General features: G+C 43.6%; 1 protein-coding gene across 1 annotated transcript in view; it reads left to right on the forward strand.

Annotated features, from left to right (window-relative positions):
• Positions 1-13,423, forward strand: part of ARHGAP31 (Rho GTPase activating protein 31) — a 55,753-nt gene that overhangs the window by 35,386 nt on the left and 6,944 nt on the right. Inside the window, exons 4-10 of the mRNA XM_048933742.1 lie at positions 3,352-3,434; positions 4,118-4,225; positions 5,825-5,970; positions 7,107-7,305; positions 9,077-9,201; positions 11,589-11,648; positions 12,490-13,116. Of these exons, the coding sequence (XP_048789699.1) occupies positions 3,352-3,434; positions 4,118-4,225; positions 5,825-5,970; positions 7,107-7,305; positions 9,077-9,201; positions 11,589-11,648; positions 12,490-13,116 (1,348 nt within the window). The remainder of the gene's footprint in view (positions 1-3,351; positions 3,435-4,117; positions 4,226-5,824; positions 5,971-7,106; positions 7,306-9,076; positions 9,202-11,588; positions 11,649-12,489; positions 13,117-13,423) is intronic.

Here is a 13,423-nt window from a genome sequence, read left to right on the forward strand (position 1 = left end):
GAAGATTCAGATGGAAACCTTTTTTAGGAAAGAATGTTTGCTGAAAAACACAGTTTTGAGCTGATGACTTGCAGATTTTGGTTAGATACATTTGGTAAATAGTTTTACTCAAAAACAAAAGGGAAAACACTTCTGTAACTATCCAAATGTTTTTTTTACGAATACTTTCTAAAGGAAATGTTTCAACATTAAATCAACACACCCAACTCTCAAATAAAGCATATTTCAAAAAAGGGGTTAAACAGCCTCAAATTTGAATGAAGTTTTCTTTCACTTTTAGTTGAGTATGATGCTTGGTCAGCATTGAACAACTGTCTGTTAAAATCTCGTGCCAGCTCCCCAAAACGTTATCACTTTGAATTGACCTAAAAGTGATGTTTTTAAACTCTGGCTTCTTAAGTTTGTCCTCTCCACCACAAGATCCATTATTCACATAATTCTACTCAGTACGGATTTATAATGGGTAACCCAGCTGACAGGAAACACAGTCAGATACAGGGAGGAAAGAAATCAAAAAGGCCAAATCCCCAAGGAGCAGAAAAACCGCTAGTGGAGCGTGCATGTGCGTGGGATGTCTGAACAGGGAATGGTGGCAGCTGTGCCTAAGCAGAAGAACGCTAGTAGGAGTAAAGGATGCATGCTAATCCCAGCCTGTCTGACTCACTTGGAGCTGCCTCTGAGATGGGATAAGCTCCACTTTGAGTCACCGGAGTGATTCAGACATTTACAGCTAAGGAAAGTCAAATTCTTAATGACTAGAGAGGGTTTGGCCTTTTGGTCATCAGTCATAGATGTAGCATCACAGTCACGACCTCAGTGGCTACCAACCTTTGCAGAACAGTGCCCTCCCACACTCATTAGTTTGCCATCTGGTATTCTGGTGATATGTACTTGTATTATGGGATAGATAAGTTGACTTTGCTTGGCTTGTTCCAACCTGAGCATAGAGGCTGATGATCCCTCATGACAAATCAACTAGGTAGGAAGCCAAGCCTACCTTTTCTCACTGATTGCTATTCCACTTACTAATCAGGACTTGTGAACTGTGTATTCTAGAAAAACCATTGGAGTAACAAAAAATCCAAGATTTTTAGTTGCTTTATATACCTTCTGCCATCCTCAGAGTGCTTTTATACTGCTTGAAAGATGAAAATATAGACGACATTAATTAATGGCACAATTCATGGGAATATAATAAATGGAGTTATTGGTTCTTCCTTGAATTCTGTTCCACTGTTCTAATCCTGAGCTTGGAGAGGGCCTTGGATTTCAAAGGCACAACAACAAATATGGGTCAGAAATGTGGCTTGGAATCTAAATGGGTTACAAACTCAGAAAGTCTGATATTCATATGCTAAGCATTAGGTCTTTGAGACCTGGAAGTTAAATGTAGAGATGAAAATCAGCATAGGGCGAAAAAATACTATGTATGGTCCAGTTGAAATACAATGTTTAAGATGCACCAGTTAAAGTTCATATTCCTTGAAGCCTTGTGCAAAGATCACGAGAGTGCTTACAGTTAGGTTTTCCAGGTTTATAGTAATAAGTTTTCTTTTTCTTCTTTCTTTTCTTACTTTTTGAAGTGGAAGGTCTGCCCCTAAACATCCTGATGAGTCTTATGCCTCGGAGAGGATCTTTGACTTGGTGCTTCCTCCATTCCAAGGCATCGTATCATCAAAATAATCAGAAAAACAGGAGGAAAATTAGCACCACTTTCTCAAATTTCAGAATAGTCTTGTTTCCTGCTCGTAGTTGGAAATGAAGCTTATAGCCAGATCTTTTCAGTTCAGAAGGGCTTGTCCTTTGCAGTTCATATATTTTGCAATTGCAGGTGATCTGGCACACTGCTACTATGGATCACTCTCCTAGGCAGAGATCCAATTCATGCCACGTACGTGTGCAGCTGCCTGTGGGGACATGGCAGGTCATGGAAGAGTTGTAGTAGTGATGGCAGCATGGTGACACAGCCCATCTGTGACACTGAAAGGCTTGATTCCCAGCCTCCTAGAGATGTTGACATTTGGACATTTGTGTGAGTGTAGGCTTGTGACTAGGATAAGTATTTGGCACTCTGCTGTAGAAAGAGGTATATTCTACCACAAAGAGTTAAACTATCTTTAATTTAGGTAAAAGAAGGGCATCCACATCTCATGTATACCAAGCTTGTGAGTACGTGCATTTTTCTTTGCCGTGATACCAGTGAGAAAGCTAAAGCTATAGGGCATAGATCTGAATTCCAAGTCTTAGGGAATAAAACAAATTCCTGTTCATCTCTGACCTTGAATCTAGCAAGATTTGACTTGGTTGCACATAAAGAAGTGGTCTGCAGGGAAACAGACGGTGACCTGAATAGGAATAGCAGCATGGTTACCATGGATGTTATTGTGGCAAGGACGAGAAGATATTTCTGCAGTTGTGCCTAATAATTTCAGGTTCATGATGTTAAGGCAAAACTTCTGCTAGCAGCATAGTTCCCTACATCTTTCTCTGAATTCAATCCAAACCCCAGTGGCAGCAGTGTAGGCAAGGGGTTCCCAGTCACGCATTGTTTGAAGTTGCTGCTGATTTGTCCTCCCCCAACAGAAAAATTGAAAAATAGTAGCTGAACAGATGAATACCAATGCAGTACACTCCTAGAAATGCAGACAAAAATTATCATGTCTCTTCTGGCTCTTGCTCTGTAGACACTTGATCAAGACCAACTTGAATAACCTTCATTCTAACTAATCTAGTCTAACCTTGAGTATAAGAATACATTAACCTACCTGGACTGTGATTTTACTTCTCTCATCATAAAAGATGCAAACTCACACATACTCCTTCTAGCTATCTTTAAATGTCAGATAAAAAATTGCTTATTTTTATGAATATAAAACATGCACATCCAAGCTGTTTTCATAACACAGGACCTGAAAGACCTATTATTTTTCAACACGGTTTTGGGTAAGAGGGATTTACTATTTTTCATTTTTCATTATTTTCACTTCTCTTTTTCCCTTCATTTCTATTCCACCCATTAATACACAAATTTAAAAAATGGAAAAAAAAAAAAAAAAAAGGAGAAAAAGAGACAGCAAGCATAATTCCTAATTGAAGCTCTCAGTTTTCAAACCCCAGCTCTCCTGTAAACATTGACCATCCTGTCCCAGGGTTTGGGGAAGGCGTACCAAAATTTCCGCAGCAGATTTCTGCTGTGCTGGGAACACAAAGCAGTGTCTTTTACCAATAGCTTTGCAAGGTAACAAGAGAGCATTCCCTCGGAGACAGGCTGTCTCATGTAACGCTCCTTATCCCTCTTCCTTTTCCCCTGAGCACACTGACAGGGTGGACTACTTCCTTTTGTCTCCACAGGAAGCAGTATCACGCTTCCCCGAGGATGAGCAGTTGGCACGGATACAAAATGTCATCCAGGAGCTACCACCATCACATTACAGGTAGGAACATATCCACTAAAGCTCTGTGGAACAAGATGGTGGCCTTCAGCATTAGGAAATATTGACTGAAACAGCAACAGAGTTAATTTCCAAAAGTTAATTCCCAAAAGCTGACTCACTGTTTCCAAATCTGACAACAATTAGCCTGGCATTTAAATGCCATCCAGGAAATTGTTGTTAAATAGACTCTCCCTGTCTCAGTCTATCCTCCTCTTTCTTGGGTACAAACACCATGGCATTCTTGGACAGTGTCCTGGGTGTGGTGAGAAATGGATAATCTGCTGTAGTTACTTGAGTTAAGCCATCAACCTTTTCAGGACCTTCCCTTTCTCCCATCCAGATGCCATTTTCCTTGCCCTCATTATGCTGAGGATTGTTTAGTTCGTGTTTAATTCTTGGCCACCTCAGAGCAAGGTTGATCAGGCATTCACACCACCCCATGCAAACCTTGGTTCTGTAAATCCTCTCCTATAAGACCTGTTGGGTCACTGCAAACACTGAGGAAGGGACAATCCTGAGATCCCAGCTGATTCTGAGGCCTGCTGTCCCAGTAGACAAGTATTGGTCATCTGAGTTGAAGGGAGAAGGCATAGTAGGCTGTACTAACAGCTTAGAGGTGACATTATCATGTGCACGCTGAGGGATCTGACACTTTTTTCTCTATTTGTGTGAAACCACTGTAGAACACTGGAATACCTGATCAAGCACCTGACTCACCTGGCCTCCTTCAGCAGCATGACCAACATGCACACCAGAAACCTGGCCTTGGTATGGGCTCCCAATCTCCTCAGGTATGGTAGAATCCTCTTAGCCAGAGCACTATGTTAAGCAGCAGTGTGAGTGCCTGGAAACCCCATCCACTGAGAGAAATGAAAAAGCAGGAAAGAAACAGAACAACTAAAGGGAACATCAGAGCAAAACAAGTAGCTTTTAAAAAGAGAAAGAGTTCTTTCAGGTTGAATAATCTGAGGTTTTACTGCCAGCATCCAAGGAAAGTTGTGGTTTTGCTTTTTGCAAAAATAAAGCTGTTATTTGTAAGTTGAGTACACTGATTTAAAAATGAGGAGTTAGCTCATCACTGTGGAACGGAAATGACATTTCCGATGGTGCCAGTACTTCTGCAGTGCTGTGGTGTGAGACATCAGTGCTTGGAAGACAGGGAGACAGAGCAACAATATCACAGTCCTGTGTCCAGCACTGCTTGAGTATAAGTGAAATAAGGTTGGTAGGCATAACTGGCAGCTAGCAGTGCATTGCAAGACCACCAGATAGATTTTGTTTGCCTTGCCTGGCACTCTGGAAAGAGGCCCAGATGAGATGCAGGCAGATGTTTGGCTGATATGCTGTAGAGCTGAGAAAAACAAGAAAATGTATTACCTGAAAAATTGATATTGAAATATTTTGTATCTTGGTGAAGTTGCCCTCTCCATTCATCCCAAACCCATGTGTCCAGAGGATGGAGCTATGCAGGATGAGTCCAGGACTGCTGCAGGGCAAGTAGAAGGGACACTGCAAGAGTTACAGGCAAATCACAAAAAAGACAGAGCAGCTTCTGAAAAGGAATCAGATGTTGACTCTACTGAACATCAAAAGTGAGAACATCACAACTGAGATGTTTTCATTCCAGCATCTGTCCTTGTCAAAAATCTGGTCTGTTTCCTTCTGCAATCTATTTTAAGTGCAAATCTTAAGGAGGATAAGAAAGGGGAAAGCAATGCAACTGCAGTTTCCTTACATGGTTATCCTATTGGCAATGCCCCAAGCTATTATCTAACACACCACTCATTAACTTTACAAAGGATCCATTGCCCAGTGATTATTTCTTCAGCAGCACTTTGGCATGTCAAGATAAGGAATGTTTCTTTGCTGAGAGCAAGAATGAGAGTGTGAGAGTGCAGGGGGCAGTGAAGAGCCTATTGGGACACGTAGCAGAGCATTGTCAAAACTTACATGGGGTTGACATGAACAAGCTTCTGAGAGATTTCACTCAAGTCTTCCTTGGAGAGATGATTGAAGCATTGCATAAGGGGTCAGGAAGTAGTGCTTGAAGGTTCCTGTGTTATTTTTCAGACTCATCTTTGAACGTGGTAAAAGAGAACCAAAGTTGGGAGAAAGAGAGCAGTTTGAAAATCAGTTTTATCTTCTATTGAAAGACAAAAAGGAAAAATAACATGGGGCGGAAAGAAAATAACAGAAATGAGAGGGAAAATGGAAAAGGATTTTGAACAGAGTGAAAAGGCAGAGAGAAGAGCCTGGTGGGGAAAGGAAGGATGCAGCAAGAGCAAGGAAAACATCCTTGTTCCAAGTCTTCCAGGCAGAAAGCCAGTCTCTCCTTCTCAGAGGTCACGTGTGGTAATGCTGGCTACTAGTATACCTCTTTCTCTATGCAGGTCAAAGGAGATAGAGGCTGTTGGCTGCAATGGGGATGCAGCTTTCCTGGAAGTGCGAGTCCAGCAGTTGGTGATAGAGTTCATTCTGAACCACGTGGATCAGATCTTCAGCAACAACAGAAAAGCCAGCTCTGCTGAGAGCATTGGTAATCACTTCCTTGCACCATCTGACCTATCACTTGCCCTGTTTTCCAGCTCTAACTGTATCTACTGTACACTAGTATTTCAAAATCATCAAGGTTACCATGCTCATACACTCTCCTGAACAAACCTTGATCCCAGTTCCTCACTAATCTAGTCATCCTCACCCCATTTCTAGCTTTTCATTTTTAGAACTAGCTTCTTTCAGTGTGCTCCTTGATTGCCCCACAGCTCATATTTTGCATGATCCCACCTGGTTTAACCCTTTCTGCAAAAGGAAGACTGACTAGCTTCTTAATCTGGGCCCAGATTTTCTCTCTAAGACCATCAGCCATACCTTCAATAACATAGAAGGCAAGGAATGAGGGACTGTGTCCTTACTGCGGCCAGCAGTACAGCAAAACACCATTTAGCAAATTCTAAGGCTTCTGGTTGTACTGCAGGTTCTCTCCATAGCCATGAAATGCATTATGTCAGGGGGAAGTTCTTTACAGAGAGAGTGATGAGGTGCTGGAACAGGCTGCCCAGAGAGGCTGTGGATGCCCCGTCCCTGGAGGTTTTCAAGGCCAGGTTGGATGGGGCCCTGGGCAGCCGGGTCTAGTATTAAATGGGGAGGTTGGTGGCCCTGCCTGTGGCAGAGGGATTGGAGATTCATGATCCTCGAGGTCCCTTCCAACCCTGGCCATTCTATGATTCTGCAATTCTGCATCAGAAAGGTATAGTAGTCTGGGTTTTAGAACAGCCCCCTTTCCTAGAACAAGACAAGGAGGAAGATGTGGAAGTGAGGAAGAATTAGTCACCAGGCATGGACTGGAGACTCAACTGCTCCAAAATCTTGGGAAGAAGGAGAGAGGGGAACATGTATAACCTGGTGCTTCTCAGGGACGCTTCTTTCTCACCAAAATATCTACAGCATATGTGTAACACAGCCTTTGACTGACAAGTGTGGCCCTGCTGGTAATGCACTCAGATGAATAAGGTTGCTAGGGAGATAGAAGGCTTATCTGACAAAAGCCTCTCTCTCTGCACGTGCCTCTCCTTTCCCCTCTCCAGAGGAGCTGTCCCAGTGAAATAAAGACATGAAGCTCTTGCTCTCATCTCTTCTCACCCCACAGCTGGAATGTACTTTTTTTCTTTACAGAGAATGCACCGGTTGTGAAAAATCTGACTCACCCATCCACCTCCCTGCCAATGAAGCTGGTGAGCCTGGAAGAAGCACAGGCTCGGAGTTTGTCAGCCTCCCACCCTGCCCGGAAGGAGAGGAGAGAGAACAGCTTGCCTGAGATTGTCCCTGTAACAGGGTCCTTCTTCCACACAGTTGTTGACCTCCCTGACAGCAAGTAAGTGCTAAGAGGGATGTAAAGTGTGAACAAAAAGAGCAGGTTCCGAAGCATGATTAGGAATGAAACTTCTCTTAGAGTGACAGCCCCACACCTGCACACATGAATGGAGAGGAAATTGCATACCCTTCTCAAGTGGCAGAGTTGACAAGCATTTCAACTGCTGGGTTCGTAGCTTCACTAGTCCAGCTCCCTCCACGAGGGCAGAGCCTACTGGAGGAGGAATTAATTTCTATGCATCCTCACGTGAGCACAAGGTTTGGCTAAAAGTGGGCTGGGCATGAAGCAGGCCAGGACACTGCTCTGCCACGAGTTCCACCTGCTGGTGGCTGGTTCGTAGCACTCTAGGTGGCACTGACCTGTGTAGATTCATTCTTCTCTGCATTCCTCTGCACTCATGGCCAAGCAACAAGAAAAAATTTCTCTTCTAGCCCTAGGAGATATTTACACAGTGGCATAAATACTGAGAAGAGTCCCATTTCAGCTGATGTTGCTGCAGTTGTTGGTACTGCTGCCCAACCTAATTATTTATCTATGGGTCTATCTATCAGTTGATATATGGCTACTCAGCTGCCTCATTCTGAGAGATTATAGCCCCTGCAGCAGGAGACTCATTAATCTACTGACCCATAAAGCACTGTAGCAAAAATATTTCTTCACACTTGATATATTACAGGAAAAATGAGCTATCTAAGAGAATACAGGCTAAGAGGATAACCAATTTAAGACAAAAGGGTGTATTGGCCCTTTATAGCGTGTTTTCTTTTCTCACTTAAAGAGAACAGTCCTATCACTAAGATGTTAATTGTCTTTGTAGGACTGATTTGTGCTCTTCTGAGTATTGTAGTGAAAGAAAAGCAGAACTGTAGAGGTAGAAAACCCGTTTTGGGGAGCAAGTCAGACAGGTAAAATGATTCTTGCTCTTGAAGATTGAAAGGATAGGAATCAGGAGGAATCAGGATAGGAAAGGAGGAATCAGGATAGGTTTGTGAAGGAACTAACAGCTGAACTAAACAATATTCACAGCAGAAAACTGGCTTCGGGAACAGCAGCTTCTTTCGTTTTAAAACTGGGATTTCCAAGGAGACACAGGGAACTGGCATTCCACTTCGTCTGACATTTACAAGAAATTGATTTAATTCCCTTAAGCTTTCTCATTTCAGTTATTACATTATACCAGCATATGATCAACACTTACGATTAAATTCAGATTGACTTGACAAGCATTAATAGCCACTTGTATTATGGGATCCTTTTATTTTTGCAAATCCATAAAAGCTATAACTCACAAGGACTTTAAAGGATAGCTCTGTGTACCACAGAATAGTACATGTTCTATCAGTTCTAGCTGGAATTCATCTTGCATTCTGTCATTAAAACCCATCTAAAAGACAATTTTTCTTTACTGTGTTTCAAGACACTTTTAGCCTTGGAAACCTCTCCTTTCTGGAGACAGGCGTGGTTCATCACTCAGTCAATCACAGTTGCTGTAGAATGATGCCAGAGCCACCTCTGTGAAGACTTGGCTTAGGTATCTTTCCGTCCATGACACAGTTAAATCAGCAATACAGAGAAATCACATGCAGAAAAGGGAGAATTATTTATGCAGCTATCTATGCTTTGCATGCACTAGAATTAAAAGAGGTGAGAGGAAAAGAGGGGCAGCATTGAGTAGAGCGAGCTCAGAGGCTTTTATGGGATACTAAAAAGATAAAAGTCTGAGGTTAGGTAATTTCCTGAGCAGGTTTTTTTTTTTTTTTTCTTTTTCCAGGAGAAAATTATCTACCAAGTCCAAGAAATGGAAGTCGATATTTAACTTGGGCCGTTCTGGCTCAGAATCAAAGTCTAAGCTGAGTCGAAATGGGAGTGTCTTTGTAAGGGCACAGAAGTTATCTGGTAAGAACACAATATTCAGTTCACTCTTTCTCTCCACAGCTTCTCTCTTGGCACTGATAGCAAGGGGAAACCTGTACCCACATGACACTAATGCCATTAGGCTTCAGTCTAATGGAGTCATGTTTTTTTCCTTGTTCCATGGACGTCTTATTTTTGCGTGATGGCAAGAAGCACCCTAAAGGATGATATGCCTGGCAGCTACAGCAAATATTCCATCTTGGTATGTGATAAACAGGCTCCCATTGCCCAGCTGTCAAGCCGAGGGGCTAAGAAGTGCTATGCGGTATATTGGGTTGGAATTAGCCCTCTCCAACCCAGCCAAACCCTTACATTCCTTACACAGCACTGATGAATAGTTGTCCTTCTAGACTGTCCATCCACCAAAAGGCACTAAATAACCAACTGTCTTCAGTGCCTTCATGAAAAATAAAGGAGTTTCTATGCATCCTGTATCTCTGTACTTTGAGTGAATGGATTACTTTTGTAGCATTGACAAGGGAGAAGATGTCTTTCCTCCTGGCTGCAATCCCAAGTTCTAACCCCTCCTGAGCTTCAGTATCTTAAGTGCTGTGCTTCCTAGAAAATTACCTGGGAGTGTAAATTCTAAGCATTCAGAAATGATGACTCAAGTTCTAAAAACCATGAAGATAACTTTAAAATAATTATTATTTTTGAAAGAAATCATAGCCTATTTCTACCTAATTTTATAAAAAAGTGTTTTGGGCACATATCTCCTAGTTTTTGTGTTGGTTCTTTTTTTTAACTATCCTCAAAATTGGGAATTTACTTATTATAAGGAAGATGAAGGTGTGAATTTTTGCATAATCTCATGAATCCAGGAGCTGGTGGTTAGAGGAATGTTACCAAACACTGCAAGACTTACAATAGTTAATGTTGACAACGTTACCTACCATCGTATATAAGTGAGGCAGTCCTCAGATCAAATACAAGTGTGAAGCCAAATTCTGGATCCAGTCTTTTTTGGATCCCTGCCTTCTCTCTGTTTTGCATGTACAGATGGCCTCACATAGGGTGCCCACTGCAGACCTTGAAATAGCTCTCCATCCTATTTTGATCATGGGATCACTTTCTCACTTTGATAAGGAATACTCCGTCCCAAAATAGCGCTAGCTCAAGGATGCCCAGGAATGTTTGGAGCCCAGTGATTTTGGGGGCTGAGCCTTTTTTCAAGCACAATACTGAATGACAGGAGGCTGTATATTTTCACCAGCAGTTGCACAGAAATGCTGAAGCATGTAGAGATTTAGGCACAGCAGTAGTGCAATAAAGCAACGCTTTAGTGCTGCCATGTTGTATTTTTATGCACTCTCTGCTTACAGCATAATGTGGGGGAAACACATGAACTTGCTGTTGAAACTCAGCACATGCTTTCCCACACTTTGTGTCTATACACAAGTCACATAAAATGTGAGCTCTGCTGTTTGAATTCGGTTCCTCTGGGAATGCAGCGCCAATGCTCAAGACATCATGCCATATGAATGAGAAAGGTAGCCAGGATTCCATGCAAACGGGAAAGGTAGCTGGAGTTTCTCCTCTGCTCATGTGAAAGTCAGTCCCAGAAGCCTTAATTAAATAAACAAATGAAGTCCAATAAGCCCTGTCACTTTCTCCCTTACCTACTTTGTGCACTATTGTAAATAGCAAAGTTTGCTCCCAGATGTTTTCCAGAGCTCCATACATCCTTTTTGGGTTGCCAGAAACTTGCTGTTCTTGCCAGCTACTTTCCCCTCCATCTCCTCTTTCAGAGCAGTAGTAATCACACGTCTCTGAAACCTCTCAGGAACAGATGTGTAGAGCGTTTGGTGACAAATGGCAGATCATTTCTGGATAAGTAAGTCCAGTGAGAATGACCAAGGAATAAGTTTCTTAAGGCTCTCATGAATTTCCTTCAGTGCCTACCGAAGGCTGGGTATGCTCATGCCAACAAGAGTCGGAGTGGAACACAAAAATAACTGAACATGTACTATGAGGAATGAGAGGTGGGAAGGCATTTATGCCAGTTGAGTTAAAAAGTCCCCACAGGCAATAGTGTGGTGTGACTGGGGAGGGCAATGGTGCATGATGGCTTTGGGGATGTCAAACTGCTACACAGTGGAGATGATGTTGACTGGCTGGGTTAAGCACAGCTCTCCATATGCCTGGCAGGTGCAAGGCTGTTGTTAGCACTAGCAGATCCCCAGCTGTGTGGACAAGTGTTGCGGGTAGTAAACCGCATGGTGTACATACAGAGGGGGAATGCTTGGAAATGGAAAATAACTTTGATGTCTGTCTGGCATGCCCGTCTATATGCAGCCTTTGTTCTTTATGGGCTGAAGCCTGCAAAGCCGTGGGATCTGAAGCCTGTTTCTAAAACTCATTTTCCACAGAAAAAGCAACTATTCGTCCTGCGAAGAGCATGGACTCACTTTGTTCCCTGCCTGTGGAAGGTGAGACATCCACAGTCTATGCTGTAAGGGTGAAGGGTGGCACCTCTGCACTCAGCTCTCTCTCCACGCCTGCATGTGGTCTGTCTTTCCTTATTTCACTGTGCTGTGTATCTTTATGTGCTCATGCTGCTGACATGTCCTCACCCTTCTGTGCATGCATTTTTAACCTTCAACTGTGCACCTGACAGTTATCACTGTACCTAACTGTGTCTCTACTAGAACTGAGATTGCCTTGATTTTGTTGTTGGTTGTTTTGGTGGACACAAAGTTCCCATTTATAAGGAAAAATAAATATACAGGAATTTAAAATGCTTGTAACAAACCAATGGAGCTCTGAGCTGTGATCTCTGTGGGCAGTGCATGCTAGCTGTAGAGTTGGATGCATTTTATTGAAAGGTGCCTCTAATAAAAATCCTAGAAGATTTCCAGAGGCGGGCATCCTATTCAGTCCTACCTGCTCAGTGTGAAGGAGGCCACATGTCTGGAGCCTGGAAGTTGTTTGGTGTCTTTGATCCCTCATCCCTCTCATCTCTCTAGGGATATGTGGATGCTCATGATTCATAGAATCATAGAATCATAGAATCGTAGAATCATAGAATCATAGAATCATAGAATCATAGAATCATAGAACAGCTCAGGTTGGAAAAGACCTGAAAGATCATCAAGTCCAACTGCAACCCAACCATTCTACCCTACCTCTAGCAACCCTCCACTAAATCATGTCCCTGAGCAACACGTGAAGGGCAGAACCCATTCCTGGAGGGTTGAAGGGGGGCTCCTCTCAGAGAAAGACTGATGCTAGTTGTTTGTTTCCCACTGACTGCCTCATATCCTCCTCTAGGGGAGGATGACAAGAGCAGATTCAAACGGACAGTGACTACTGGAGGGTTTTTTGTCCCGGTGATGAAAATTCGGACGGGAGGCACAGGCAGCTCATATGACCTCAGCAAGGAGAACGAGTGGGAGCGGGAAGGATCTGCCATGGGAGCCAAGGGAAACTCAGAGCTGAGTGGGGTAAAAGCTCCCTGCCGGACATCGCAGGCCAAGTGCCCCCCCGAGCAGCTGAAAGTCTTCCGGGCAGCAGAAGATGCTGAAAACGAGCAGACTTCCTCCAAAGGTGGCCGCATGTTCTACACTTCTGAAACAGCTGCCAAATCAGGGTTTCCCAGCAGTCTCTTTCCCTTGGAGGCCTCCCCTCGGCACCAGAGGAAAGCGCTGAACATCTCAGAGCCCTTCGCTGTCTCTGTCCCACTTCGGGTGTCTGCAGTTATCAGCACCAACAGCACCCCATGCCGCCTACCCACCCGGGACAAGCCTTCCCTCTCCAGCCTCGAAGAGCTGACTTCCCTGGTGCCCGAGAGCCCCAGCCCCTCTACACTGGAAGGTGGAGTCCACATGAAGATGGAGCAGGCCGCAGAGAGGAAGGAAAAGTCACCTGGGCTTCTTCTGCCAATGGCAGCATCCAGAGGTAAAAGTGTGTGGGGTAGTGGAGCTAAAGCTTGGCTGTGGTGACACTCACCCTGCTCTCATGGCAGGGAAGAAACTAAGCTGTGCCAGGGCAGGCATAAGTAGTCACAGATTGACTTGGCCCCTGGTGAAGTACTGGGGCTGGGTAGGTCGTTGTCCTTACAGCACCACCCTGTTCTGCCTGGAGGGATTGTTCAGTTCTGTTTGTTCTTCTTGGGTCACAAGAGCACCGCTTTGTTTCAGGGAGCGCTGCCAGATGCACGCTTTTTGCCACAAGTAGTAACAAAGTTCATTTGTGTTTCTGATCC

The sequence above is a fragment of the Lagopus muta genome, chromosome 1 (assembly GCF_023343835.1).
Source record: "Lagopus muta isolate bLagMut1 chromosome 1, bLagMut1 primary, whole genome shotgun sequence".
Taxonomy (NCBI): Eukaryota; Metazoa; Chordata; class Aves; order Galliformes; family Phasianidae; genus Lagopus; species Lagopus muta.